This window comes from Papio anubis, chromosome 14 (genome assembly GCF_008728515.1).
Source record: "Papio anubis isolate 15944 chromosome 14, Panubis1.0, whole genome shotgun sequence".
NCBI classification, from domain to species: domain Eukaryota; kingdom Metazoa; phylum Chordata; class Mammalia; order Primates; family Cercopithecidae; genus Papio; species Papio anubis.
In genome coordinates this window covers 71,043,445-71,071,374 of record NC_044989.1, presented here as the reverse complement: position 1 = coordinate 71,071,374, position 27,930 = coordinate 71,043,445, and the positions used below count along the sequence as shown (strand labels likewise).

The 27,930-nt window shown below is 47.8% G+C and overlaps 1 protein-coding gene across 4 annotated transcripts in view; it reads left to right on the top strand.

Moving 5' to 3' along the window:
* Positions 1 to 24,196, top strand: part of ADD2 (adducin 2) — a 112,765-nt gene extending 88,569 nt beyond the window's left edge. For all 4 annotated transcript variants that reach the window (XM_003908786.4, XM_003908787.5, XM_009184384.3 and 1 more), the window contains exons 11-16: positions 1,639 to 1,896; positions 3,034 to 3,153; positions 4,034 to 4,123; positions 6,093 to 6,240; positions 7,906 to 8,034; positions 17,241 to 24,196. In XM_003908786.4, coding sequence (XP_003908835.2) covers positions 1,639 to 1,896; positions 3,034 to 3,153; positions 4,034 to 4,123; positions 6,093 to 6,240; positions 7,906 to 8,034; positions 17,241 to 17,551 — 1,056 coding nt within the window. In that variant the 3' untranslated portion in view covers positions 17,552 to 24,196. The remainder of the gene's footprint in view (positions 1 to 1,638; positions 1,897 to 3,033; positions 3,154 to 4,033; positions 4,124 to 6,092; positions 6,241 to 7,905; positions 8,035 to 17,240) is intronic.
* Positions 24,197 to 27,930: the final 3,734 nt, after the last annotated feature.

Genomic DNA, 27,930 nt, shown 5'->3' with positions numbered 1-27,930 from the left:
AGATAGACTACTTGCCATCTGGGAAAGAAAACTGAGGCAGATTGCTACTTCATTTATTTCAACAAGATAAATTCCTGGTTTATCAAAATGGTAAACATAAAAAGTGAACTCATAGGGGTATTAAAAAACATAGATTTATGTTTTTGATACCCTTGTGTTAGGGAAGACCGATCAAGCACGGCAGAAAAGTCTGCAATCAGGACAAATATTGATAGATACGATATTAAACAATTCAAAATGTGCATTTCTATAAACCACTCCCCCATAAACAAGGTAAAAGCCAAAGTATGGAGGCAAATATTTTCACCATCTATGATAGTGAAAAAATTAATATTCTTAATTTACAGAGCTTACAAATCAATGTGAAAAAGAGAAACATCAATAGAAAAATGGGCTGAGGCCGGGCACAGTGGCTCAAGCCTGTCATCCCAGCACTTTGGGAGGCCGAGACGGGCGGATCACGAGGTCAGGAGATGGAGACCATCCTGACTAACACGGTGAAACCCCGTCTCCACTGAAAAAAAATACAAAAAAAACTAGCCGGGCGAGGTGGCGGGCACCTGTAGTCCCAGCTACTTGGGAGGCTGAGGCAGGAGAATGGCATAAACCCGGGAGGCAGAGCTTGCAGTGAGCCAAGATCCGGCCACTGCACTCCAGTCTGGGCGACAGAGCGAGACTCCATCTCAACCAAAAAAAAAAGAAAAATGGGCTGAGAACATAAACAATTTACAAAGGAAAATAGTTAAGCAGCCATTATATGTAATTGGAAATATCATTTTACTAGTATCAAACATACACGGACACACATGCGTATGCATAGAGATAAGACTGGAAAGGTTTTTAGTGGTTGTCTCTGGAGTGGGAGTTTGCATAAAATTCAGTTTTTTCCTTATTTCTTTATTTCGCTTAATTTTTCTACATGGATCTGTGTTTCCTTTATAATCAGAAAGATACCTTAATGCCATTTTAATTTAAAAATAAAAGAAGACAAGGAGAGTTGAATATTGCTCCAACAGCTGCCAGGATTCCAGAATGTTTGTTCTCTCCAAGAAGCAGTCAGCTCCAGCTTTGAGGGACGTGGCCTTGCTTAGGAGACAGGAGTGTTCTTGAGTCTGCTTTCAGGGTTCTTAGAAGGAAATTGTTAAGAAGCTTCAGAGTCAAGGAAAGGAGGGGTGACTGGTAAATCAGCTGGGAAGTTTTTAAAGATCCTGTAGCCCAGGCCACGCCGTGATCTGATTCAATGGGCAACTCTGCCTCAGGGCCCAGGCATCAGTGTTTGTGTGAAGCTCCCCCAGTGATTCCAGTGTGCGGCCAGGGCTGGGAGCCACTGGACCAGAGGAAATCTATGGCTCCATTTGGATGAGGAGCTCTGTCTGTCTGGTCCACAAAGGTCTAGGGATTTTCTCAGCCCAGATCAGAGGACTTGTTGGGGCAGAGAAAGAGAGGGGTTAGGGGACCAGGAAGAGGGAACTGTTCTGAAATATACCAGAAGAGTGGAAAGCCTAGATTGTTTAATGGAGATTTGGGTTTACATGAAGAGTCCTTTAAGCAGATGGAAGGAAAGGTGTGTGTGCGTGTATGTGCATGTACAGGCCTTTTTTCTCACCCTATAAGTGGTTCTGTTTTTGACCTTTTTAGGGCTACAGAACGGGCTACACGTACCGCCACCCCTTTGTTCAAGAGAAAACCAAACACAAAAGTGAGGTGGAGATTCCAGCCACGGTCACAGCCTTCGTGTTTGAGGAGGATGGTGCCCCAGTGCCCGCCCTGCGACAGCATGCCCAGAAGCAGCAGAAGGAGAAGACCCGCTGGCTCAACACGCCCAACACCTACCTGCGGGTCAACGTGGCTGATGAGGTCCAGAGGAGCATGGGCAGCCCCCGACCCAAGACCACGGTAAGGGGGAGCCCAGGACAGCCCCGGGCAGAGAGGGGCAGGCTGCATTTGCAGGATGAAGCAGCTTTAAAACGGGAACAGAACAAACCTCTCCTGCCCCAGGTCAGTAGCATTCTCTTTGGGCTTCCTATTTGGCCTCTGGGAGCAGCTGCTCAGGCCCACTGAGCCCCTGACTGCTTCCTCCTTGACCTCTGCCTGAGTTTTTGGATCTAAGGAGCAGATTTCTCCAGAAGGCAGTTGGGCCAGGCACATGACGCAGAACCAGTTGGTTTGTGTTTCTTTCTCCCACATCCACAGGGGGCTTCTGGGAAATTCAAGGGAGGAGCATTTAACATTGGGACTTCAGATCTGATGCAACTCCAGGAGGCGGGCTGTACAGCCACTTCTATGAAGTTACCTTTTCTCTCCCTCTCCCCACCCACAGGCTCTCAATTTCTCTTTAACATAAAAGTAGCCAATAGCCAAACAGAATAGCTCTTCATAAAACAATATGAAGCTCTCCACGGTGGCTCATGCCTGTAATCCCAGTACTTTGGGAGGCTGAGGCAGGCAGATCACGAGGTCAGGAGATCGAGACCATCCTGGCTAACACGGTGAAACCCCATCTCTACTAAAAATACAAAAAAATTAGCCGGGCGTGGTGGTGGGCACCTGTAGTCCTAGCTACTCAGGAGGCTGAGGCAGGAGAATGACGTGAACCTGGGAGGCGGAGCTTGCAGTGAGCCGAGATCGCGCCACTGCACTCCAGCCTGGGCAACAGAGGGAGACTCCGTCTCAAAAAACAAACAAACAAACAAACAATATGAAGCTCTCCAAACTCAAATCAAGTTACCTAATACTGAAGCCCAAATGGTTGCCTGTGTGTCAAAGCTGTTTCCCAAGGTTCTGACCCCGACTCTTGGACGTTCTTTATAGCCGACCTTTGGCCTGAGGGCCTTCATTGGTAACTGGGTCATCTGTTGCCCTTCTCTGCTCCTGGAGACAGACATCAAAGATGCCGAAGAAGAGAGAGTGTCTATGAGTAGGCTTGCTGACCTTCCACGCAGGCCGTTGGGCCCATATCTCATGGGTAGACCACCAGGGAGGATGCATGGGCCTGTTCCCTCACCTCAGCCCCATGGCCTTGTGTTTGTACAGTGGATGAAGGCTGACGAGGTGGAGAAATCCAGCAGTGGCATGCCGATTCGCATCGAAAACCCAAACCAATTTGTGCCTCTCTATACCGACCCCCAGGAAGTGCTGGAGATGAGGAACAAGGTAAGTGGAGGCCGTTTATCCCACTCTTTCTTCTCCCACATTGGGGGTCTCAAGTCCCGCAAACGGGAGCTGAGTTCCCAGGATGTGCCTGACTTGCTGACATCTCACAATCTCACATGCCTCACAGGAGAGGGAAACTACCATTGACTGACCATGGCCCAGGTGTCGTGCTAAGCGCCGTACTCATGTGGTCCCGTAACCCTTTACCTAGAGCGGGGCTTGGTTTACACATCCGCTGTGTCTGAAAGGCCTGCCCACAAACTGAGTTTTAATGAATTTTATACCACTTTCCTTTTGGTTTATTTGCAATATTTCAAGATCACTGTGTTTGTTTCCGGACCTTTGCCTGACAGTTCACTTGAGTATATTTTTAACGTTACTTTAAAACTGCAGTTGTAGCAGGCACCTCTAACAGGTCAGATCACTCACAGGATAGTGTTGCAGTGTGTGGGCCTGGATACCCTACAGCACTTGTTGAAAGTTTAGATTCCTGGGTCACCCTCCTCTACCACCCTCCTTCCCTCTCCCCTCTCCCCAGACATTCAGATTCAATGGTGGGAGGGGGGTGGGTGCCTAGAATCTGTATTTAAAACAAATTCCTCATGGGCTTCTTAGGATCAACTATGCCTCATTTTACTTTTCATAGTTTACAGCTCCTTCTGGTTTCATGAAAATCTGGTGCTTTACATAAATTGCTAATTCACCCTGGAACAGACTTGGAGGCCCCCCCTTAGACTGCAAGGATTGCATTATGATAGAAGACAGGCTCTCACACCGCTGGAGGACCTTTCCAGACCCCAGGCACACCAGTATGCCCCCTCCCAAACTCCACACTGATCCCGAACAGCCAGCTCACTCTCCCTCTCCCCTTTCCACACAGATTCGAGAACAAAACCGACAAGATGTGAAGTCAGCGGGACCTCAGTCCCAGCTCCTGGCGAGTGTCATTGCCGAGAAGAGCCGAAGCCCGGTACAGCAGAGGCTGCCCCTGACTGGCGGGGAAACATGTTTGCCTTCGGGGTCTTCTGTGCCTGGGGCTGGGCTGCAGGACCCTTGAGTCCTCATACCCACCTTCCCCTGTGATCTTGGGTACTGGTGCTCTTGCTGCAGAATGGAGGCCCACCTCACAGGGGTGCTGTGAGGACCAGGGAGGACAATGTCTGATGGCCCTGGTGGGCACTGGGCAGGGGAACAGCAGCCCAGCCTGCCCACAGGAGTGATGCGGCCAGCTTCCGTACCTCCTGCCATGGAACTCCACTCTGTCCTCCCTTACTACCCCATGAAGTGGGGACTCACAGGCTTGGGGCTGGAGACTCCCAGGTGTGCCCAGCCCTGAGTGTCTCTGACCTCTGTGCCTGGTATGATGTCATCCAGCCAGAGCTCTGGGAAAATGACCATGTACCCATAGAGAGGGGGCATGAAGACAAGACCTATGCTCCTATAGGATGGGAAGGGACAAGATTGCCCACACAAACCCACATTGAGTTAGAAAGTATTGTCATTGTTTTTGTGCTTGAGATAGAACAGTGTTTTGTCTAGTGCTTAGCAAAATGGGTGAAGTTCAGAATTCTGGCATGTGTTTGAAATCACCGCTGCTCCTTGCAAGGTAGCAATGGACATGACATTTTCCTTAGCAGTAAAACTCGGGGAAATACAGGAAATGTTCCTCTCTACAGGGCAAATTGTGGTGATGCAGTGATTTCAGATCAAGACTGCAGCCCACAGGGTGGGTGCCCGTTGGCAGGAGAAGTGCGAAAGTTGCATCATCACACCTTCCTCCCCTCAACCCCAACTCAGCCAAGATGGGGAACACTGAACATCCCGTAGGGTCAAGGATAGAAATAGCCATGTTTAGGGGGAGGTGAGAGTTTAGTACAATAAGCAAAACTTAAAAAACAAACAAAAATCTCCCCTGCCATGTATACCAAGTGCTCTTCTCAGAGTCCCTCTTCTTGGGTTTTTGGTCTTGGATTCTCGGTTGACTCCGTGATTCCCTACATTAGGCCTGCTGTGGCCTCCCTTTTGGAAGGGGCCCAGGGGCCAGAAGACCTGGCGGGCCAGGGCAGGGAGGACTGGCAGGCTCCAGGCTCACCTCCCTTTGGCTTCACTCTCTTTGCTCCTCAGCTTCAGAGTGCTGCGTCCTCAAAGGCCAAGATGAGGATGCCGAATTAGGAAAAAGGGCTGTGGAGTCTGAATTTTAGTCCCTATCTTGGGCTGGAGGGGTCAAAGAATTCCTGAAGCTTATGCAAGGGCCGGCTGGTCAGCTCCTTGGAGCCAGGGGCTCCACAGAGGGGGCAAAACCCAGTGATTTTGCCACTATCCCTGCAGGGACCTGCGGTACAGGCAGGTTGAAGATCTGAGACTCAGGAACCTTGGCCCCTTTGTCACTTACGACTGTGTGCGAAACAGGACTAACAGTTTGGACTGAGAGCACTGAAGCTGCTGTGTGTTGTGCATATAACTTAATGCTGTGTGTTGTGGCTTGCACTGCTGTGGGGGCGGGCGGGGAGGGCAGTGGTGGGGAATGGCTGGCATGAAGCTTGCTTGAGCCAATGCTATGCTTGCTGGGCTTTGGCTGACTGCCTTTGGGCCACCAACTGTATTTGCATAGTGATGGCTTGGAAGTGTCCATAGAAGGGATTGCAATAAAGGTGTGTCTTCCTTCTGCTTGGGAGCATCCTTTGATTTTATTTCAGGGGCAGACTGTGGACCCCCTATATTCATCCAGCCAGTTGCAAAAATCTGGGTCTAGGGGTGAGGTAGCAATGGGGAGGAATGAACAACCCCTACCCCGAGGCCCTGAGCCGTTTCCAAGGAGCTGCATGCCATGCTGTCCCTAGCAAGACCGCTTGCAGCCACATGAATCTAAAAGGAAGCTGGGGCCTGCGCCCCAACTGCGGCGTTCAGAGAGCGACACACCCTCTGTGGTTAACTTTCAGTCTACAGAGAGCCAGCTGATGTCCAAGGGCGACGAGGATACCAAAGATGATTCAGAGGAGACGGTGCCCAACCCCTTCAGCCAACTCACTGACCAGGAGTTGGAGGAGTACAAGAAAGAGGTGGAGAGGAAGAAACTAGAACTTGATGGTAAATGACCCTGAGGCACCCTTGCTTCTAAGTCCCCAGGGTGGAGGGGAGAGCTCAGGACCACCATGAGAGGACCTTCCTGCTTATCATCAAAGAATATATCTACCGTAGTTCCATTAATTGCAAAAATGCCCTTCATTGCTCTGTTCCTGACAGTTACTCGGTTCCTTCATGTCACTTGACCCTCTCATAAAGGAGTTAATACTTGTAATGTGCTTAGAGCAGTGCCTAGAAGTATGGCTTAGGCCAGTAAACACCAGATCAGTTTTAGCTATAATAATGATCATAGTCATCATTATTATTTCCCACCAGGTCTAGTATAAGCCTTTTAGCCTGGCAATCAAAACCCTCCACCAGCTGACACCTTTATGTCTTTTTCTCACTCGTTTATTTCAGAATCTTGAGTGAAGCCCATCTCTCCGTGTTGACTCCCAAATATTCACTCACAGTAGCTTATGTGCCCTTGTTCCTACCTTTGTCTCTTCCTGGCATGGTTCCCCTTCCTGGCTAGCCTGGTCAGTCATCCACACTTCCGGCTTCCTCTCAAACCCCTCTCCAGCTAGGAAGGCCACCCTGTCGCCCTCCCTATTCCATCCAAATTGAGCTGCCCTTCTCTTTGCTTCCTGACCACTTGGGGTCTGAGACACATAATTCAGCTTTTGGTTGTGTCCACCGGGCTAGACTGTCACGCCCTCAGGGCAGGGTCTTCCACCATCTCCCCTCCTCATCCCAAGTCAGCCACCTTCCTGGACACAAAGCAGGCACTTAAAAAAACCCTTGCTGGCAGGCATGGCCTGTAGTCCCAGCACTTTGGGAGGCTGAGGCGGGTGGATCACTTGAGGTCAGGAGTTCGAGACCAGTCTGGCCAACATGGTGAAACCCCGTCTCTACTAAAAATACAAAAATTAGCCAGGCATGGTGGTGCGCACCTGTAATCTCAGCCACTCAGGAGGCTGTGGCAGGAGAATTGCTTGAACCCAGATGGCGGAGGTTACAGTGAGCTGAGATCATACCACTGCACTCCAGCCTGGGTGACAGAGGGAGTCTCCGTCTCAAACAACAACAACAAAAACAAAAAATCCCTTGCTGGCTCGCTTGGAGCTCTAATGTGCCAACTGAAAAGCAAATAGAAGAACATGGCGCTTTATATCCCTAGGGATTGCTTGGACAGAAAATGTAAATTTGATGAATTAAACAATAGTTACATGCAAAGAAATCATGGGTGTTTTTAAGGGGATTCAGCAAAAAATAAATAAAGGGAGTTGGTGGTTGCGGGTCCACCTCTTACCTGTTGATGTGCTCTGTGCTCACAACATAAAGCTCCTGGCTGGTTCTCTTCAGAGACAGGACAGGAATGAGAGCCAGGCTCTGGTCCGGCCGTGTGCAAGTTCTCCTGCAGTGTTGTCCTCCACCTCTGGAGTAACATATTGGTAGGTGTGTTTCGATGAAGGAAACATGACTCCACCCTCTCCCATTGGCCTTCCCAGGGAAGTAGCAGAAATCTAAAAAGGTTAGGGGGAGCAGCTAACTTCAGCCAGAAAGTTCATTATTAGCCAGAAGGATTGATGACCACATAGAAAACAGTAATTTTTAGAAGGCTTTATTTCCTTGACTATCTCTTCTCTATTTGACCTCTATCCTGAGGTGGTTTTCTGTTTTTTTCAGGAGAGAAAGAAACTGCCCCAGAAGAGCCTGGCTCACCTGCAAAGTCTGCACCTGCTTCTCCGGTGCAGAGCCCAGCAAAGGAGGCAGAGACGAAAAGCCCTTTAGTCTCTCCTTCCAAGTCTTTAGAGGGTGAGTCCAGCTGAGCAGGCTGGGAGGGAGGGAGAGGGGTGCATCTGCAGGCTGGGAAGGTGCCCTGCCTTCCACCCGTGTTGCTCCTAATCTGAAAATCTTTCCCCTCTGCTATTTCTAGGGAATCAGAAATAGGGGTTATCGAGTTTCACGTTGTTTCACTCACAAGCTGTAACACTGCACCTTGCAGCTTAAACCCAGTGTAAGCAATGAAGAATAAGTGGCCCCCGGCTCCTTGCCTCAACTCAGACCTGGCTGGGGCTGTTAGGCCTCTCCAGATGCACTAGCCCCTTTCTCAGACTTTAACGTGTATGGGGACCATGTGGGGATCTTGTGAAACTGAAGATTCTGCTCATTAAGTCTGGGATGTGGCCTGAGAGGCTGAATTTCCCAGGTGAGGGTAATGATGTCATACTCAACCTTAGCGGTACATTGGAATCACCTGGGGAGCTTTAACAGGCTTGATCCCACTCCCAGCTTTTCTGAGTTAAGGAAAACTCAGAAAAGTCTTGAGTCAGGTGGGTTGAGGAGTACAGCCTGGAGTTTTCACATCTCTAAAGTGTGGTCCAGGCTGAAAACAGCTTCAATAGAGAGATACTAGCTTCAAGAACTGAGTTCTAGGCCCAGCTGAACTGCTAACTAGTAATAACTGCTAATTTTAGCAAATCAGATAGCATCTCTGTGCCTCAGTTTCGTTGACTGTCAGATGGGGCTCCTAATATATTCCCTTTTCATACATGTATAAGGGAAATGTAGGTGAAAACATACTTTGAAAGAGTAAAAGCAGGACTTAAATAATTTAAGATGCTATTATGGTTATGGTTAATAATATACATAAAGTGGATAAGAATTATAGTTCCTGGCCACCTAAATCGTAAAAGTATCTTTACTGAGCTCCTGGAATCACTCCAGGGCATGAACACTCCATCCCACGTCCCCTGGAGACCCCCACCAGACAGAGCCGTCCTACTCTCCAGACAGCAGCAATATGGTGGCCTATTGGAATCTTCTCCCTCTGGGATAGAACGGCCACACATGTGGATTCCAGTAGAATCCCCAACCCTGAGCTCCCTCCAAAGGAAACTACTGCCTCATGTGCAGCATTGCCAGAGGAAACCCATCTGCTTGAGGCCAGAGCCCAAGCGGATGTCCCCCAACTGTTGTGTTCATTGTGTCTCACCGTGGTGTTGTCAACCTGTCTCCACAATGTCTTCCTTTCTCTTCCCATTTGTGCCTTCATCAAAGGAGTTTCCTCCGATTCTGAATACTTGTCTCTGTAGTAAGTATAGAGAGGCTGTTTACTAACTCACCGCAACCCTTGCAATGGGGGAGGGAGGATTTTTTTTTTTTTTTTCTCAAAAGAAATAGATTTCTCCCCATGTTTTTCTTTTGCGACTCACAACTCTGCCTTTGGGAAGTTTCCTGGCTGTAAAATTCATGGCCAATTACACATGCACTATGCATGGATTAGGCTTCTCTATGGGAGATGTGGATATACACACATAGGCCACACACATACGCAAACACACAAGCACACACGCCCAGAAGCAATAAGCTCCCAAGAGTTTGCAGGCAGTAGGGCCAGCTCGCAGGCACTCCCAGTGGTACAGTGCTTATGGCTGTCAGGCACTCACTCTTCCTAATGCACGGGCACCTTGAAGGAGCCTGTTGCCTCCTCTAGGTTTTGGCCTAGAGCTTGAACTGCGTTATAAGGATGCATAGAGGGCCTGGTCTGCTAGGGTCTTTAGGACATGTGTTCCAGCCGCAGGAAGGAAATCCAGGGCTGGAGAGGAGGCTCATGGAGGAGTGGGACAAGGGCCAGGAGGGGCGTGCAGTGGGTGGGATAGCTGTTTACCCACTGCCTGACATTTTACACCCTATAGCAGGATTTTTCATTCTTCCCCTGGAGAGGCCCACTGTTGAGTTGTTAGAAGAGTTGTCTTGAAGACACTTCCCATAACCCACTTCCTGTAACAGACAGAGCTGGGGAGCATGGCACCTTGGAGCAGACCCTGCATGACGAGGACACAAGCTGTAGTTGGGTGGGGAGCCTGGTGCGAAGCCTTGGCCGGGCTGCTCACAGGCTTGCCCAGCTCCTAGGCAGACAGAGCTGACCTGCCATGCAAGTCTCTGCTGTTTCACATCTAGCCCACCCATCAGATCGGGGATGGCTTTTTCCAACCATTTGCTACCATGACCTCAAATCGTCTTATGCTGAGTCACTTCAGTGTCACTCCTCATCTGTCTACCTGATTCCTACCCCATCGGCCTCTTTGAAGGCTCGCCATCAAAGAGAGCCTTTGCATCTGGCCATCTGTGCTATAACCTTCTCTTTAGCTCCTGTCGGACCTTGTCCCAGCTCACCTTATCCTCTGCTGAACCCTCAGGGCAACTGGCTATGCCTGCAAAGAAATAGCCCTGTATTTGATATCACATGATCAGTTCTGCCACTAACTAATGTAGCCATCCCAAAGAAGTCATTTAAAAACACTGCTGGACGGGAATAACATGAATCTTTGCCTTTCCTAACCCACAGCATGTTGTCAGGATAAAATAAGCTACTGAATATAAAAGTACTTTGTAACATGCTTTACGTAAGTTAGTCCTTTTTATCTACCATGTTCTCCAAATTGTAAGAGCTAATACAGCACTTGATGTTTTAAGCCACTAAGTTTTAGGGTGGTTTGTGATGCAGCAATAATATTTGGTTAAGTCATGGTGAAGAATAAGAACTAGTATTATGTAAACTGGTTCTTTTGTGGGTTGACTGGGGTTGATGGGGCTTAGCTGGATGATTTCTGATTGATGTGAATCCGCGGAGGGCTACAGTCAGTAGGGAGCTTGACTAAGCTGGAACTTCCAAGATGGTGCACTTACATGCCTGGTACCTCAGCAGCGGCAGCTAGAAGGCTGGGCTCAGCTGGGACACTGAGATGACTGGGTGTCTGTCTGTCTGTCTGTCTCTGTCTCTCTCTCTCTCTCTCTCTCCCTCTGTGTGGTCTCAGGGCCCACCCATGCGGCCTCTCTACATGTTTTCCATCAGGGTAGTTGGACTTTATACATGTTTGGTATAAGGCTCCCAAAACTGTGAAAATAGAAGTTGCTAGGCCTTCTTAAGTCTTTGGCCTGAGGTCTGCTCTGTGGCACTTGTACTGCATTCTATTGGTTTTGCCAGCCACAGGGCCAGCCCAGATTCAGTGTGGATACCCGGAGGGATAGTTCATTAGGGTCATATGTGCACACAAGCTGTACCAGATACTGAAAGTATATTTGAGTACTTAGAGGAACATTTATATCCCAGCTGTGGTGAGTGGATGGGAGGCACAGAGTCCACTGCATCCATTTATGAGAAGCTCTACTTTCTTTTTTATCAGCAGTACTCTAGGTTTGGGGGTAAGTAAAAGTCGCAGAAAACATAGCATTCTAAACTTACGTTTCTCAATGTGTGGCCAATGGGCCTTTTGTATCAGAATTACCTGGGGACTTGTTAAAAATATCTATTTCTTGGCCCACCTTCTGTTTCAGTTTATTGTGAGGACAACACTAGGAAGCTGCATTTTTACAAGCTCTCTGGGTGATTCTTTCAGACACTGATGTTTGAGAATTTAAACCCAGACAGAAACTCTGTTGCAAACCTCTCTGCATGGCCAGCATCCAGCTCAATGGTCAGCCATGGGCAGCTCAGCTTGTTGCTCTTCTTCCTTTGTGCTCTGTTCTTTGAGCACCTTTGGGCCTTTTTGACTGTTGCTGCATGAGTGCTCAGCCTTTGTGTCAACATAGAACATGGTTTTTTTTTTCAAGGTCTTTAATGAATCTCTCTATGACCTCTCTATGCAATGGTATGGCACTGCCGTTTCAACAGGGAAATAAAAGCAGTACATGGCAGCGACCAATTGTCCATGCATTTGGAATATAGGTCAGGACCTGTCAGATTGACCTTGTGTTCAGAAGTGCATCAGCAACTCCTGTTTCTGAGCCCTCCACTGGTGTCTTCTCTGCTGCAAAGAGAAGACTTCTCAAAGCTGGGGGGCTTGAGGCAAGAGGTCATGTGTTTGAGCCTGAGATGTCAGCAGGCCAGGGAGGAAAGGCAGCCTTGCTCCTTCAGTTACGCAAGGTCCATATTCCCTCTCCATGTCTTTATCGCAGTGCACGGCCACAGAAGAGCCCAGCTGCTGAGCTGATGCAAGGCACCCTCTGTTGAGCCTTCAATCTGGCCTCACTTGACAAACGTCAGCAGCAGTAAACATGGCTTGAACATGTTGTCACTGAGCTGCATGATGATTGTCAGAGAAGTAAAAGACAGAGTTTCTGTCATGAACAGTGTACTTGGGTGATGAATAGACTCTCAAAAGAAAAAAAGATAAATGACACATGCAAGTGTAAAATGAATATATGAGCAGTGGGTTTAGAGGAAGGCGAGCTCATTGTCCAATGTCAGGGGAAGCTGTCCAGATACAGTGTGGCTTGAGCCAGACCTTGGATAGGGACATGCTTGGAGCGGCAGAGAGGAGTGGAATGGGTTGTGCAGGAGTGGTGCCTAGGAAGCTGGGGGAGCTGGCATTCCTGGAAGGGGACTGTATTAGGCTTCTCCAGAGAAACAGAACCAACAGGATATGTAGAGGGATAAGAAGAGACTCCCTAGGGGAATTGCCTCATGTGATGGTGGAGGCTGAAGAGTATGTTGTCTCTAAGCTGGAGAACAGGACAGCCAGTGGTGTAACTCAGTCTGAGCCTGAGGCCTGAGAACTGAGAACCAGGAGCTCTAAGCCTGAGGGCAGGAGAAGATGGGTGTCCCGGCTCAAGAACAGAGAGAATTTGTCCTTCTTCCACCTTTTTGTTCTATGTGAGAGGGCCCTAAACAGATTGGATGGTGTCCAAACATGTTGGTGAGGGCAGATCTTCTATATTCAGACTACTGATTCAAATGCTAATCCTGGACGGGGCCCTAAACAGATTGGATGGTGTCCAAACATGTTGGTGAGGGCAGATCTTCTATATTCAGACTTCTGATTCAAATGCTAATCCTGGACGGGCGCGGTGGCTCATGTCTATAATCCCAGCACTTTGGGAGGCTGAGGCTGATGGATCGCCTGAGGTCAGGAGTTTGAGATCAGCCTGGCCAACATGGTGAAACTCTGTCTGTACTAAAAATACAAAAATTTGCTGAGCATGGTGGCATGCGCCTGTAATCCCAGCTACTCGGGAGGCTGAGGCAGGAGAATCGCTTGAACCTAGGAGGCAGAGGTTGAGCGAAATTCCATCCCCCCGCCAAAACATGCTAATCTCTTCTAGAAGCACCCTCACAGACACACCCAGAAATATTGTTTTACCAACTATGTGGGCATCCCTTAGCCAGTCAAGTTGACGCATTAAAATTAACCACCACATGTTCGTTGGTGGCCAAGAGACAGCCAGTGGTTGGAGGCTGTGGGCTAGTGAGAAATCAAGTTGGAGAGGCAGAGTGTCCAAACCAGCTCTGCGCCTCCCACAGAAGCCCCCTTCCTCTTCCAGCCTCTAGAAGCCTTTTAGTCCTTTGTCTCCCAACCCACAGGGTCTGGGTGTGGGCCCTGACTTCCGAGTCTAGTCTTGCTCCTGCCACCTGTTCTCCCAATGCCTCCTGTCTCTCCCCCAGCTTTCCAGTCACCATCGTTGGACACAGCCCCCATTTTCCAACTTCTGCCCCACTCTACTCACTCCCAGAATATCCCCTATTCCCAGAGCTCCAAGTTCCCCTCATTCAGGAGACAAAGTCAGAGGTTCTTCTTAGAAGAGGCTAGAAGGTGAGTTCCCATCTGACCCTAGTTCCTGGGGCCTCTCCCAGCCTGGTCTTCAACCTGTTGACAGAGGAGGGGTCTAGGCTATCAGAGCCTGTCCTCAGTACTTTCCAGGGGCCTAACACATGTTGATTTCTGGAGCCCTGTCCCTTCTCTTGGCCAGTGGAACCCTCCAGTGGTCTCTGACTCTGTAGTTGAGGGAGTAATGACCTTAGTTAGGAACCTGGCTCCTCTAATCCTCATTTTCCATGTGTCATGACTCCTCAAACAATTCATGATGTGGAACCTCTCTGAATCATGGCAGATGCACTATCTGTCGCCCCCACTTTCTACATGGTGAGAAGAACCTTGAGTGTTGCTCTCCTAAACTAGACACACACCAGGGACTGAGGCTGTTGCTTAGGTTGACAGCAGAGCAGGTATGGGCAAAGGGACACGGATGAGGGGCATGGTTGAAGGATGCCATTGGAGCGAGGATACTTGTTGCTACCAGGCAGGAAATGACACTTGGACAGAAAGTGGGAGCCCCTCTTATCCATAGTTGTCTTCATGGAGCTAGAAGGCAAGTGCCCAAACCATCTCAGAGGACAGCGCCAAGGGTCAAGCTTGAGAAATGCATCCTAATGTGTCATTCAAGTGAAGGCCCTGCAGTGAGGGTCTAGGTTGAAGTTGCAGAGCCATGGAGAGCCAAGGAAGATGAGAGGGAAGACCAGAGCAGTAGGTATAGGAGACAAAGGCTAGCACTCAAGGCTGGTGCTCATTTACATGAATGGATCCAGTTCAGCTTAGAAGGCTCAGGCTGGGATAGACAAGAAAAGATTAGGTGATGGTATTAGCTTGGTTAGAATAAATCCATCCACATATTCATTTATTTGCTCATGCCTTCAACCATTCATGGATTCCACAGACCTTTTCTAGTGCCTTCTGTGAGCTAGTAACATAGGTCATTAGACACAGTTTTGCCCTAATTTATTTCAGTTTAGAAGGGGGAGGAGATAGGCATAAAAAACAAGTGTGGGCTGGACGCAGTGACTCACGCGTGTAATCCTAGCACTTTGGGAGGCCGAGGTGGGCGGATCAAGAGGTCAGGAGCTCGAGACCATCCTGGCCAACATGACAAAATCCCATCTGTACTAAAAATACAAAAATTAGCTGGGCGTGGTGGTGGGCGCCTGTAATCCCAGCTACTTGGGAGGCTGAGGCAGGAGAATTGCTTGAACCTGGGAGGCAGAGATTGCAGTGATCTGAGATCCCGCCATTGCACTCCAGCTCTGGGTGACAGAGCAAGACTCCGTCTCAGGGGAAAAAAAAAATGCGTGATCATTTTGAAGTTGCTAGGATGGAAGTTTAGAAAGCAGAGGCAGAAAGAAAGGAGTGATAAACTACCTGGAAGTGGGAATGAGGATCAGGAGAGACTTGAAGGAAGAAGTAACACTCAAGCTAATTCATTATATGGAGTGAAGGCTGGGGACACAGAGGAGAGTGAAGGGCCTTCCAGAGGGGAACGGGCTGGGATGACAGTGAGAGGTCCAGGGACCGGCAGCTTGATATGGCAAAAAGCAGGCGAAGTGGGAATAGGAGAGTGGACAGAGAGATGGTTGTGTCCAGCCTGGTTTATGGCACTCAAGAGTACTGCCAGGTGATGGCCACAGGATTACGTGGCAGAATGGGAGAGGAGGCTGGATGAGGATGACAGGACATGGGCTGGGCAGTGGGAAGACTGGGAGCAGTGGCCAAAGTCTTTGGTACCAATAGGGAGCTGGTGCTCCACAGTGGTCTGGAGGGGCACTTTGACTTGCCTAGCAGTGTCAGGAGTTACGAAGACTTTGTTACAGGGAGATCTGGCCCAGGTAGTTCACTAGTCCACTCTAACTGTCCACAAGTTACCCCACTCTGTCCCATCCTCCATATAACCATGCACTTCCCCAGACTTCACCCCTGTTAGGATCCCAGGCTTTTCCTAATACCGCGTCCTTCACTCACTCTCTCTGTAACACTGACTATACCTTCCGCATCACCCACGATCTCATACACCCCAGCACGCCGGGTTCCTTCTTGTGATGTGGCAACACACACACACTGCATTCATATGTGCCCATCACACACGCACCACACAGGTGTGTCACATGCTTACTCACATTCACACCCTTGCATATGCTCATGTGTACTCACACACACTTGCACACACAAGGACATTTGTAGACGCTCACTCCCACACTCATATACCACTCACTGTCACACACACTGGTTTGCACATGCTCACACCACACACATCACACACATGCTCAGTCACACACACTCATGGCAAACAAACTCACTTGCATACTCAAACTTACACACACACACCACACACAACCTGCCCACTCACACACACACACACAAACACACTTGCACACCCTCACACACGCTCACTCACACATATACTTGCACACCCTCACACACACACTTGCACACCCTCACACATGCTCACTCACACACACTCCTTTCAGTTCTCATGGTGAGAAGAAACTGAACCGGAAGTTGGTAAGCCGAGGTATACCCACCATGGTACTGCGTTCTTCAGCCTTCTTAGCTGTACAGCAGGGAGGAGGGGCATCAGATGATATTTACCTTGCTTTCTACTTTTCAGTCTGTGGTTTTACAATCTCCCTGACTCTCACCCCATCCAGGCATCTGAAAGGTTGCGTGGAAGCAAAGTTGAGTGAGAGTGGGAAGGGGGAGAAAGGGTGGAAGGAGGGTTTGGTTTCTGGGGCCTGAGCAACTCTGGCCTTGAATATGCCAGCGATCCCAACAGATTCCCAGGTGGAATAAAGACCTGGGGGCCCCAGTGGCTGCTAGAATGGGCTGACCAGGGGTCTTCCCGTTTTGACTAACATGTCTGGGAAATACGGGGTCCATGTTATGTAAGGAATTCCACTCTCCCTCTGCCTACTGGGAAGATATTCTCCTTATTTCTTGGAGTTCCTCACTGGTGTAGAAAATGAAATGGGTTTGAGAACATGTAATTTCCATATGTTTATTGGTGAATCTGAACTGGTTACAACAAGTCTTAGATGTCTCCACCAAGCTGTACACCTTACGCCTTCTCCTTCCTCTGTGTCTGTTTCTTCTTTCTTGCCTACAAAAACTGAGCTGGACCCCAGCTGGGCCCCCTGCCACATTCAGACATTAATATCCATCTAAATTTATAGAGAAGAGCCCAGAGCTGCCAGCCTGCAAGGGGGTGTTCCCAGGACAGGCCACAGGGAAGAGGGTGCAGATCAGAACCCAGTCCTTCCATCTGTCTCTGGAAGCCATCCCTCAACATCAGGCTGGCCCTCCCCTCGCTCTGGATTGACTTTATAGAATTCCCTAGAAATGGTTCTGTTAGCCCCAGGTGGAAGCTGTCACCTGAATGAAATCTTACGGTCCTATCTTCTGATCTTTTTCTAGAAGGTACTAAGAAGACAGAAACAAGCAAAGCCACCACCACAGAGCCCGAAACAACCCAGCCGGAAGGGGTGGTGGTCAACGGGAGGGAGGAGGAGCAGATGGCAGAGGAAATCCTCAGCAAAGGCCTGAGCCAGATGACCACCAGTGCTGACACGGATGTTGATACCTCTAAGGACAAAACCGAGTCGGTCACCAGCGGCCCCATGTCCCCAGAGGGCTCACCTTCCAAGTCTCCCTCAAAGAAGAAAAAGAAATTCCGAACCCCCTCCTTCCTGAAAAAGAGCAAAAAGAAGGAGAAAGTGGAGTCCTGATTCACGACACTCGTGGGCTCCCTCCTGCCTCCTCTCTCTCCTCCCCTTCCCTTCTCCCATCTCTGTCCCTGCAAGCACAGGGCCAAGGAGGGATAGAATAGGACCCTGGACCACACTCGGAAGGGGAACTTAGAGATCGCCCGACCAACCCTTCGTTTTACCGTTGCCCCAGAGAAATCAGGTGACTTGCCAACGGTCACACAGCTAGTTAGCGGCAGAGCCTGCACTCGAATTCAGGTCTCCTGACTTCCAGTCCAGTGCTCCTTCTGCTACACAACACTGCCTAGTTGTGGGCCGCCTTTGTTTGGATGCTGCCCACCAATCTGAGCCTAGAGCAAGAAGGCCAGAAATGGGCCGTGATCTCTTACAGGCTCAGACTAAATCAGACAGGTCGAGGCTTCCCCTGAGTAAGGTCCATTTCTTCGCAGGAATCCAATCTCCTGCAGATGGAGCTATCTCTACATTAAAAAATCTCTTCTCTTTTCCACTTTGGGTCCCTGCCCTGCTGCTCAAAGCAACCAGCCAAATTGACCCCTCCAACAGAAAGTAATCTTTGTTCCCAAGGGCTGATGGCTTAGCTTGTACTTCCCCACACATTAACCCTGAGCTTTCTTCATGGAACCTCTTGAATGATGGATGGAAGAGCTGTAAGAGGTGGCAGGCATAAGGGCAAGCCATGTAAGCTGAGGACTGGGGATGGTTTCATCAACATAAGAGGCCAGGAACCTGACCCCTTTGTATTGTGCGTCTCAGGCACTTCAAAACTAAAACCAAATTTAGCATAGGAAAAAGTTGTTTAATGCTCAGGGTAGAAATTTGGGGAAGTTGAAATCCTCTGTTGGCTTTGGGTTGTATAAGGAGGATCAAAACAACAGAGGGAATGCTATGACTTTCTAGCTTTGCATGACACCTGGAGCAATGCACTGTACCTGCCTCACTCCTGTCCTGCAGTAAGGTGTCCCCTGACCTTCCCTCACCCCCAGAAACACTTGCTTGAAGACCGAAACTGGCATCTTACTCTTGGCACCTTGATTTGCACCCTCTGAGGTTCCAACTCTGAGTCACTCTAGGTCCAGCAGAGGAGAATCAGAAATGAGCCCTTCAGGATTAATCCTTTTACACCAGCTCTCAGAGAAATGCTGGGTGTCCCTGTCCCTGTCCCTATCTGTCCATCCTGGGGCCTGGTAATGGCCACAGTTATCGTTTTAAATGCCACCACTGTCTTCTCATGTTCTTCTGTGGGGCATTGATTAATGAGCATTGTTGGCTCCTAAAAATTAGACAATCCATTCTCTTAAAAGCACAGTGTCTTGAAAGAATATTTTTCCTTTTCATCTGACTATTGTGAAAATATTTTTGAAAGTTCTTAATCATAGTTTCCCACTTTTGAGCACTTACTATCTATAGACACTGTGCAGGCTTCACATACATTACATCCTTTAACCCTCACAGTAATCCTTTGAGGTGGGTAAGATCATTCCCATTTTGTGGGTGAGGAAATTGACCCCCTAAAAAGATAATTGACTTGTCCCAGCTGACTTGGCTAGAAAGATCTGTATTCTGGATTTGAATCCAGGTCAATCTGAGTCCAGAGCCTTTGCTCTTAACAGCTATGGTGACCAGACAACTTTAATCCTCAGGGGAGGTGGTTTTCATCCAGGACTTGTCTCTATGACTGGTCTCCATTGCATAATGTTAGCACTTGAAGCAAAGGTAGGGAACTCCCTCTGCTCATCGTCATCAGTGCACTTGAAGTTCCTGGTCAATGTGGACTGTGGTGATGCTACTGTGTGCCTCTGACAAAGGATAGGCAAGAGCCTTCTGGTCGGGGCAGGAAATACCATCCATAGTTGGCTATTTCTCGAGAAGGAAGGAAACTGACCTAGTACCAAGGTAAACCCGACACTGTGTCTCTCTAGTGCAGATTCCTAACTGCTACCCCAGGCTCCATCTGTGTTCTACTTCCTGATTGGGTCAGATTTTAGGAGGGACAACCCACTGATGCCTCAGAAAAATCTGTCATATGGGAAATGCCTTTAAAAGCCAATCCCTTGATGCCTTCTTTTAAAAAGTATATTTCACATTCATTTATCCTCTCGTGGCATTTGTTAAGGATCCACCGAGCACCAGGCATTATGCTGACATTGAAAGAGAGCCATCATTATGACTAGAATAATAAGTGGCAAACAATGTTGTGAGAATGGTGAACACGACCTCTGATGCAGCAATTCGTGTGCGAGTTGTACCTCAGGAGTGATGTTGATTGCTTCTGCATTCAACACACTCTCTTTATTCCCTTGACAATGAGGCCTCACTTAGTGGAAATGTTGGATGGAGTCTTGCTGCAGCATTATTTTTGGAATTTATGCCATGGCCCACTTTCTATTGATAGATGAAACCTATCAGTTGGTTCATTCCTCATGCATTCCAAAAACATGCATTGAGCTTGGGTCAAGCCAAGGGCCAGGCATGAGGATAGGCATAGTTCCTGCCCTCAAGAAGTTCATGAGCATAGGAGGTGTATAGACAAATTGCAAAACAGGCAAGGGTACCAAGGTGGCATAAGGAAGCAACAATTAACTATCTTGGGGACCAGATAAACCCTGAGAGAAGCAATGGCTGTTAGGGTTTTAAAACAAAGAGAAATTTTCCAGTAGAATGAAAGGGTTGGCAGGGCAAGCCACGATGAGGGAAGAATGTGTGCAAAGGTGTGGATGCATGAAATGCCATGATGGGTTCCACTGAGCAATGTGGCATTGCCAGAGCATGACGTGGAAGCTCGGGGGTTGAGGGGTCCCTTCACAGGTAGGCAGTGCTGAATCCTAAGGAAACTGGTAGGAAGTGTGGAGGAGTTAGACTTGTCATATAAGGGGTTTGGAGCCCCTGAAGCCTTTAAATCAGGATAGAGTCAGCATCAGAATTGCATTTTAGGAAAATCCCTTTGGTGGCTGAATGGAGACTGGACTGGATGGGCATGGGATGGTGGCATGGGAGCTATGAGGCCTTTTTGAAATGTCAATACTAAAACATAGTTGATGGCCTGCTTTACACAATGTTTCCTCTACAGCAAATAGTAAGTTTCCAACACAAAATTTATTTCCATAAAAATCTTTGGATAAAACACCTTAAGAGAGATTTTCAACAAGGAGAGGGGAGCATTCAAAGAGCTTATGTTTCCAGTTTTATTTTGTCTTGGTGCAGAATTGCTGGGAGAAGTGTCCAGCCATCCTGCCGTTTCTTCCCTTGTGTAGAATGTGGCACACTTAGCTCCAGGCTTGAGGACATGCACCAAATGCTACAGAAACAGACATGTGGTCCAAACAAATCTACAGGCTATTAGAAAGGAAAGGCCATTTTCTTCAGCTCTGGATAAGAGTTGGCTGAAAACTTTGACCAATATCTGACTGGAGAAAATGTGTATTCAAGAACTCAGATTTGGCAGGCAGTAGGTTCATGTCTGGTTGAGCCACTGTGCCTGGATATGCCAGAGGAAAGGGTAACATTTGAACCAGTGTGCTGCTCTGTGGCTGGCTGAGCTGGGAAGTGGAGAGGTTTCTGAGCTTATTTCCATCGGAAGGCAGGCAGGAGGAGAGAGGACAAGAAGGATTAGTGGTTTCACAGAGACAGGCTTGGCTCCAACGACTCCCTGCACAGTGTTGGCTGCACCCAACAGTGGCGTGGGAGACCCATCCATACCATGTGACCTTCCCCCCCAAATGGCAGAAAGAGACACCTTCTAGCCCAGATCTGAACTCCCTAAGAGCCTCCTGGCCTGCATGCGATCCAAGTAACTGTCCTACTTTGGCCAGTTGACCCCCCTTAACTCTCCTATAACTAAAACAGGGTTCTTCCTCTGTGAACAGATAAGTTCTTTTTAAAGGACTTGGGGGAAATTGGATGAAGAGCAGTAAGTTCTTATAGTAAGAACCCCACTGTAAAGCACTGTGCTCTGCCACTGGTGCATGTAGACTGAACTTGAATCCCATTCCCTGTGGATGACACTGTCACTTGCTTATGGTGACATGGCAAGACAGTCATTCAGATGTTTGGCATTGTTGTAGCAGGGCTACTGCCAGTGTGGGGGAAAATGCTATAAATCCACTTCTTTGATTGCCATGGATTTGAAAGAACCATTTCCCCAACAGCATGATTAGCCTCTGAAAGTCTAAAAATAATTTTCAATTTTTCCGTGAAGGTATATGTAGGATAGACACACAGCCTTACCCATAGGTCTGAATGACATGTTTTTTCTTGTTTTTGTTTTTTTTTTTTTTTTTTTTTGAGACGGAGCTTTGCTGTTTGTTGCCCAGGCTGGAGTGCAGTAGTGCAGTCTCAGCTCACTGCAACCTCTGCCTCCCGGTTTTTCAAGCAATTCTCCTGTCTCAGCCTCCCGAGTAGCTGGGATTACAGGTTCCTGCCACCACACCCAGCTGATTTTTGTGTTTTTAGTAGAGATGGGGTTTCACCATGTTGGCCAGGCTGGTCTTGAACTCCTGACCTCAGGTGATCTACCTGCCTCGGCCTCCCAAAGTGCTGGGATTACAGGTGTGAGCCACCATGCTGGCTAACATGTTTTTTCTTATGTATGAATTTTATGTTCTAGTTTTGGAACAAGGGTAATCAGTTCTTGACTACTGAACAAATGAGAGAACATTTGCCCCTTACTCATTTTACACATGCGGGTCAGCAGAAACTCTAGAGTTGGTTGGCACAGTTGCAGTTGACTCTGAGTGTAGAGGAAACAGGTCTTTTTACATTCTCTCTCATCACTTGAGCTCAGTTGAACTCTCTAAGATCTTAGCACTCAAAGAGTCTGAGAAGAAATGAGGGAGAGGCTCAATTTAAGTTCTCCACTCCCACAGAAAGGACAGGGCACCCTACAATTTGAAAGCTAATGGGGCAGCCTATCATCTGTTTCACATCTGTTCTGAAAGGGATAGTTTAATACAAGAAGTAAGAGGCCTGTAAGTGACTCTAAACTCATGAAATGTGCACATTGGTTATCTGTGCACATTTCCACTTGCAGCATAATATAAGAAAGCATACACAGAGTGTAATTACTTCCAGAAGCCGTGTCTCACTAACCTATTCAGATGTGGCACACTTTCTATCATAAATGAGAGGCCACACACAGCTCGGTTACCAAGGCATGCCCAACATCCCTTTACCTCTCACAGTGAGCAGCCACACTCACCGGGAAGAAGTGTGGGGACTTCAGTGGGGTGTCCTTTAGTGGAGAACACCTTTCATCATTTTTATAGAGACAGTTCCCTTGAGAATGTAGGCGTTTCGTCTTAGGAACAATTAGGAAGAATCTCCAGTTGGGAGTGTTCTTATATACACAGAAACAATGGGCCGCACTGGTTCATTCTTAGGTGACAATTACGTTTGGCTATATTGATATTTAGTGCCGCTTACCTTCTAGATTTTTCCAAAAGCTGCGTCATTGCTACGGGAAATTGTGGCCTGAAGATGGGGGAGAAATGATCACTACTGATGCAGGGGAGGGGTTCACGCAGAGCTGGAGTCCGAGGCTCAGTGTGAGAAAGCACTGGCGGTTTTCTAATAGAGTCAGGTCCTGGGCTCCTCTCCTCACCCACTGTGTCCCGAACTGAGGCCAGCTGTGATCGGCAAATTACTTATCTCTAGGCAGTTTAAAGAAAATGTAAGAGTTTGGGGGGTGGTGGGAGAATAACTGTAGAAAGATCCTAAACTCTTCTCTCCCCCAGCAAATTATCCTATATAATGTTTAAAAACCCAAAGGCCAGATCTCCCCTTTTAAAGTGAATCAGAAGGAGGATGGCAATTGGACCAAGGGCAGAGGGGCCACACTTAAAACACATTATAAAATGGGAATATATTTCAGGGAACCCCACCCCCACACTTCCACTCCACCTCACACCTGTTGGTCCTGCTTTGTGGGTGATTGATTGATACCCGAGGACTGCTCCACCTTTAAATTCCTGCAATTTATGCTGCAACCAACATCCCAGTGTTTGCCCTCTCTGGGAAGAGGCCAAGTGGGGGAGAACATACGTTCCAGAGCCTGAGATTGCCTGGCTGGGGTGTAGGCTAGCAGGAACCCAGTCTAGATAGAGTGCAGTGTTCTCTAAAGCTATGGATGGTTTCAGTGAAATGTCTGTGTCTGACAATCGTCACGCAAGAGTACTACTTACTGTCTTCCCTTGTACATACATTGTCTGTGTTTAGCTTTTCCTAGTATTGTGAGGTTTCAAATAGGGGTTCCATGTAAATACTCTTTCTGCTACTGAAATGCCGTCCCCCTGGAGTATGCATCACCCCCACAAATGGTTTTGCCTTTCTCTATGCTAACACTTTTTGAGCCACTGATGTGCAGATTGATGGTTAGTTTCTTGGGCTTTTATTTTGCAATTTTATATATATACACATATAATATATATATATTTAAGGGTTGGTTTTGTATAGTTTTCTGTTTGAATCTCTGAGCACCAAAGCTGCCCTTTGATTTTTCACGAGAACTTTCCAAAGCCACTTCCTGAGCCCTCCTGCTGCTTTGGTGTCTGACGGTGATGCTGGGGTGGCATCTCTGCCCGTGAATTTCTGTATGTGTGTGCTGTCACCTCACCTGCAGATATGACCCGAGTAAATCTAATGTGCTTGGCTTCCCAGTGTGTGTGCCCCATCTCTGTCGGCTCCTCAGCTCTCCTGGCTTCCAGGGGAGAAGTCAGAAAGGGGGCCCTGTGGAAACATGGACCGTGCTAGAAAATTGTACCCTTGAGGCCATTTCTCACACGTGGAAACCTGAACATGTGTCTACTTGTATTCTGATTTGGGAAGGGTGGTTATAAAATACTAGACTCCCCTGAAAAGGAAAAGGCCATGTGAATTTGAAACAGGTCTGTGGAGGAAGCTAAGTTTAGGTGGGTTAGGATAGGGGAGGAGCATTGCACAAACATACACGTGGATGGCCCTGCAGGGCAGCAGCAGTGGCAGATCTATAGGCTGGAATGGAAAAGGGTGTTGAGCCAGAGTGAGAGTCTTGGAGAGGGCTAAGAAGTCACCCCAAGGGGTGAAAGGGGAATACAGAGACTAGGTGGGGAGAAAGGAAGAGAGAAAAGAGGAAAGAGAGCATTTGGCTCCTCTTTATTCAAAAACTACTTTAGGAGCTCAGTATTCCTTAAGCATCTACACATACGTGGCAGGTGCTGTTTAAGTGTCTCATGCATCGCACCCCACTGAACCCCCATAAAACCCAGAGGGTGATTCTGTTATTACTACTTACTTTACAGATGAATTAAGGAGACTTTTCTTGGCCACAGGTTAATATGTGGTGAATCCCAAGTTCAGCTAAAGTCTTGTAGGTAACCAGGCCCTGGCTGTTTCCACCGCTGCTCACTGCCGGGTGCCCTGAGCCCAAGAGCAGTCCCCACCAGCACTCTGAGGCCCACTGTTCTGGGCAGGTCTGCTTTCCAGACTGCCTGTATCCAAGGGTAGAGCCCCTCTTCCTCCTCTTGCATCCAGGTATCCTGAAGTTTCCAAGGCTCCTGTAAACTTGGAAACAAGGAACCCAGCCCCTCGGGTGCCCCCAAGCCATCAGTTTCTCCCTTGCTGCAGTCACCCAGGAATCCACCTGTAAGAAACATGACCTCTCTGTGCTGTCACAGCTGTGTGCATTGATCAGGTCAAGGACAATAGTCAATCTGCTGACACCACTTTATAAAGCTTGCTACAGGTTAAGATTGTCACGCCAAGACCAGCGTGACCAACGTGGAGAAACCTCGTCTCTATTTAAAATACAAAATTAGCCGGGTGTGGTGGTGGGTCCCTGTAATCCCAACTACTTGGGAGGTTGAGGCAGGAGAATTGCTTGAACCCAGGAGGCAGAGGTTGCGGTGAGCCGAGATCGCGCCGTTCACGCAAACCCACAAGCTGAACTCTTCCTAAGTTTGCACTATGACTAAAGGGAAACAAACATAGGAGCAGAGTGCCCTCTATCTGCCAGAAACATTAAGAAATTTCTCCAGCTCAAAGACAGCAGTCCCCCCATATCTGCTTGGGATACTTTCCAAGACCCCCCCGTGGGTGCCTGAAACCTTAAATAGCACTGACCCCTATACACACTATGATTTTTCCTATACGTATATACCTCTGAGAAAGTTTATGAATTAGGAACAGTAAGAGAGTCACAATAAATTAGAACAATTATAACAATGTGCTGTAATAAAAGTACAATAAGCATTACTTGAACACAAGCATGGTGATACTGTTACAGCCAATCTGATAACCAAGACGGCTACTGAGTGACTAATGGGCAGGTAGTGTAGACAGCGTGAATACACTGACAAAGGGTTATTCATGCCCCAGGTGGATAGCACTGAACAAAGTGGGATGATGAGAGATTGCAACGCACTACTCAGAACAAACACGCAATTTAAGGCGTGGTGGCTCACGCCTGTAATCCCAGCACTTTGGGAGGCCGAGGCGAGTGGATCACCTGAGGTCAGGAGTTCAAGACCAGCCTGACCAATATGGTGAAACCCCATCTCTACTAAAAATACAAAAATTAACCAGGTGTGGTGGTGAGTACCTGTAGTCTTGGGAGGTTACTCAGGAGGCTGAGGCAGGAGAATTGCTTGAACCTGGAAGGCAGAGGTTGTCGTGAACTGAGATTGTGCCACTGCACTCCAGCCTGCGTGACAGAGTGAGACTCCATCTCAAAAACAACAACAACAACAACAAAAGCTTATGAATTGTTTATTTCTGGAATTTTCCATTTAATTTTCTTGGACCCCGGTTGGCCACAGGTAATGGAAACTGCAGGAAGTGAAACCCGCAATTCACTACATGTGAAAGGGAAGTCGGGCTGGAGAAGAAGTGGGAAGGACCCATAGCTGAGGCAGCTCCTACTTGGAGGGAGCAGTGAGAGTGGCAGAGAGACCATCAGGAAAGTGTGGTGGAGACCCCTTCTGGTTTCAAGAACAGTGAGCAGAGTGCTGGGGTTCACACTGCCAGACCCTGTTTGCAAGATCTAAGTAATGAGGAAGTGAGGAAGAGTCAGCGATGTGAAGCACCAGAATCCACATAGGATCAAGGAAGGGCGCTGTGGCCCCCCTAATCCCGGCTACCTAGATAAACATGAAAAAAGAAACTTTCAGCCAAGTTATTGTGGTTTCCACCACTGCCACCCAGATAGCTAGATCTCAAATCTGGCAAAATGTAACCATAAGAAATAGAAAATGTTCCTTTTCTCTTCATTTGTGCCTTTGCACAGGGGGATGCACATCTCTGACAGGAGCCAACTCTAATCTGGATAGGGATCTCATTGTGTTAAGAGTAAGCATGGAGAAAAATCACATCACAATTTAGTAGCTTAAAAGAAGACCAAGCTGAGAAAGTAGAACACATTGTCCTCAATGCCACTGAGTTACTGCAAGAAGCAGGAGAAGGGTTAAGGAAATCTCTATTAATATACCATTTATCAAAAAGATCAGTCAGTTATGAAAAGGGAGCACTTTAAGTCAAGAAACCTTTTTTGTTAGTGATGAAAAACACTGCCATATGTAAACACGAGGCATAAACCATCAATAGCAGGTTGAATGTTATTTATCATAGATGAGAACATAAAGACATGTCTAAACATGGAAGGATCCCAAGCCCACCGCTTGAAAAAAATTAGACAATCATGTGTCCAGTGGATTGGAAAATGTATATAAGTGAATCACTCAAGAAGGAGAAAGACATGTGACTAGAATAAGGTAGCAAGCAATGAAACCAAATAAATGTATTGCTAAGTCTAATTTTTCATTAATTTAACCAACTCAATGCAAATGTTTAAAAAGTAGTTATTAGAATATATGTATATTATAAACAATAATTTGGAGCAGCAGGGAGTTAAACATGCTAAGTTTCTCGTTATTGACAAAAGAGATTTAATGGATTATTTATTTATTTATTTATTTATTTATTTATTTATTTATTTATTTTTGGAGACAGAGTCTTGCTCTGTTGCCCAGGCTGGAGTGCAGTGGCCGGATCTCAGCTCACTGCAAGCTCTGCCTCCAGGGTTTATGTCATTCTCCTGCCTCAGCCTCCCGAGTAACTGGGACTACAGGCGCCCACCACCTCGCCCGGCTAGTTTTTTGTATTTTTTAGTAGAGACAGGGTTTCACCGTGTTAGCCAGGATGGTCTCGATCTCCTGACCTCGTGATCCGCCCGTCTCGGCCTCCCAAAGTGCTGGGATTACAGGCTTGAGCCACTGCACCCGGCCGATTATTTTTTAAATTGTTGGAAGAATATTGGCTCAATTACATATAAAACTGTTGTATTAGTTCAGGCTGCTGTAACAAATGGCCAGGGATGGGGTGGGTCAGACACCAAATATTTATTTTTCATAATT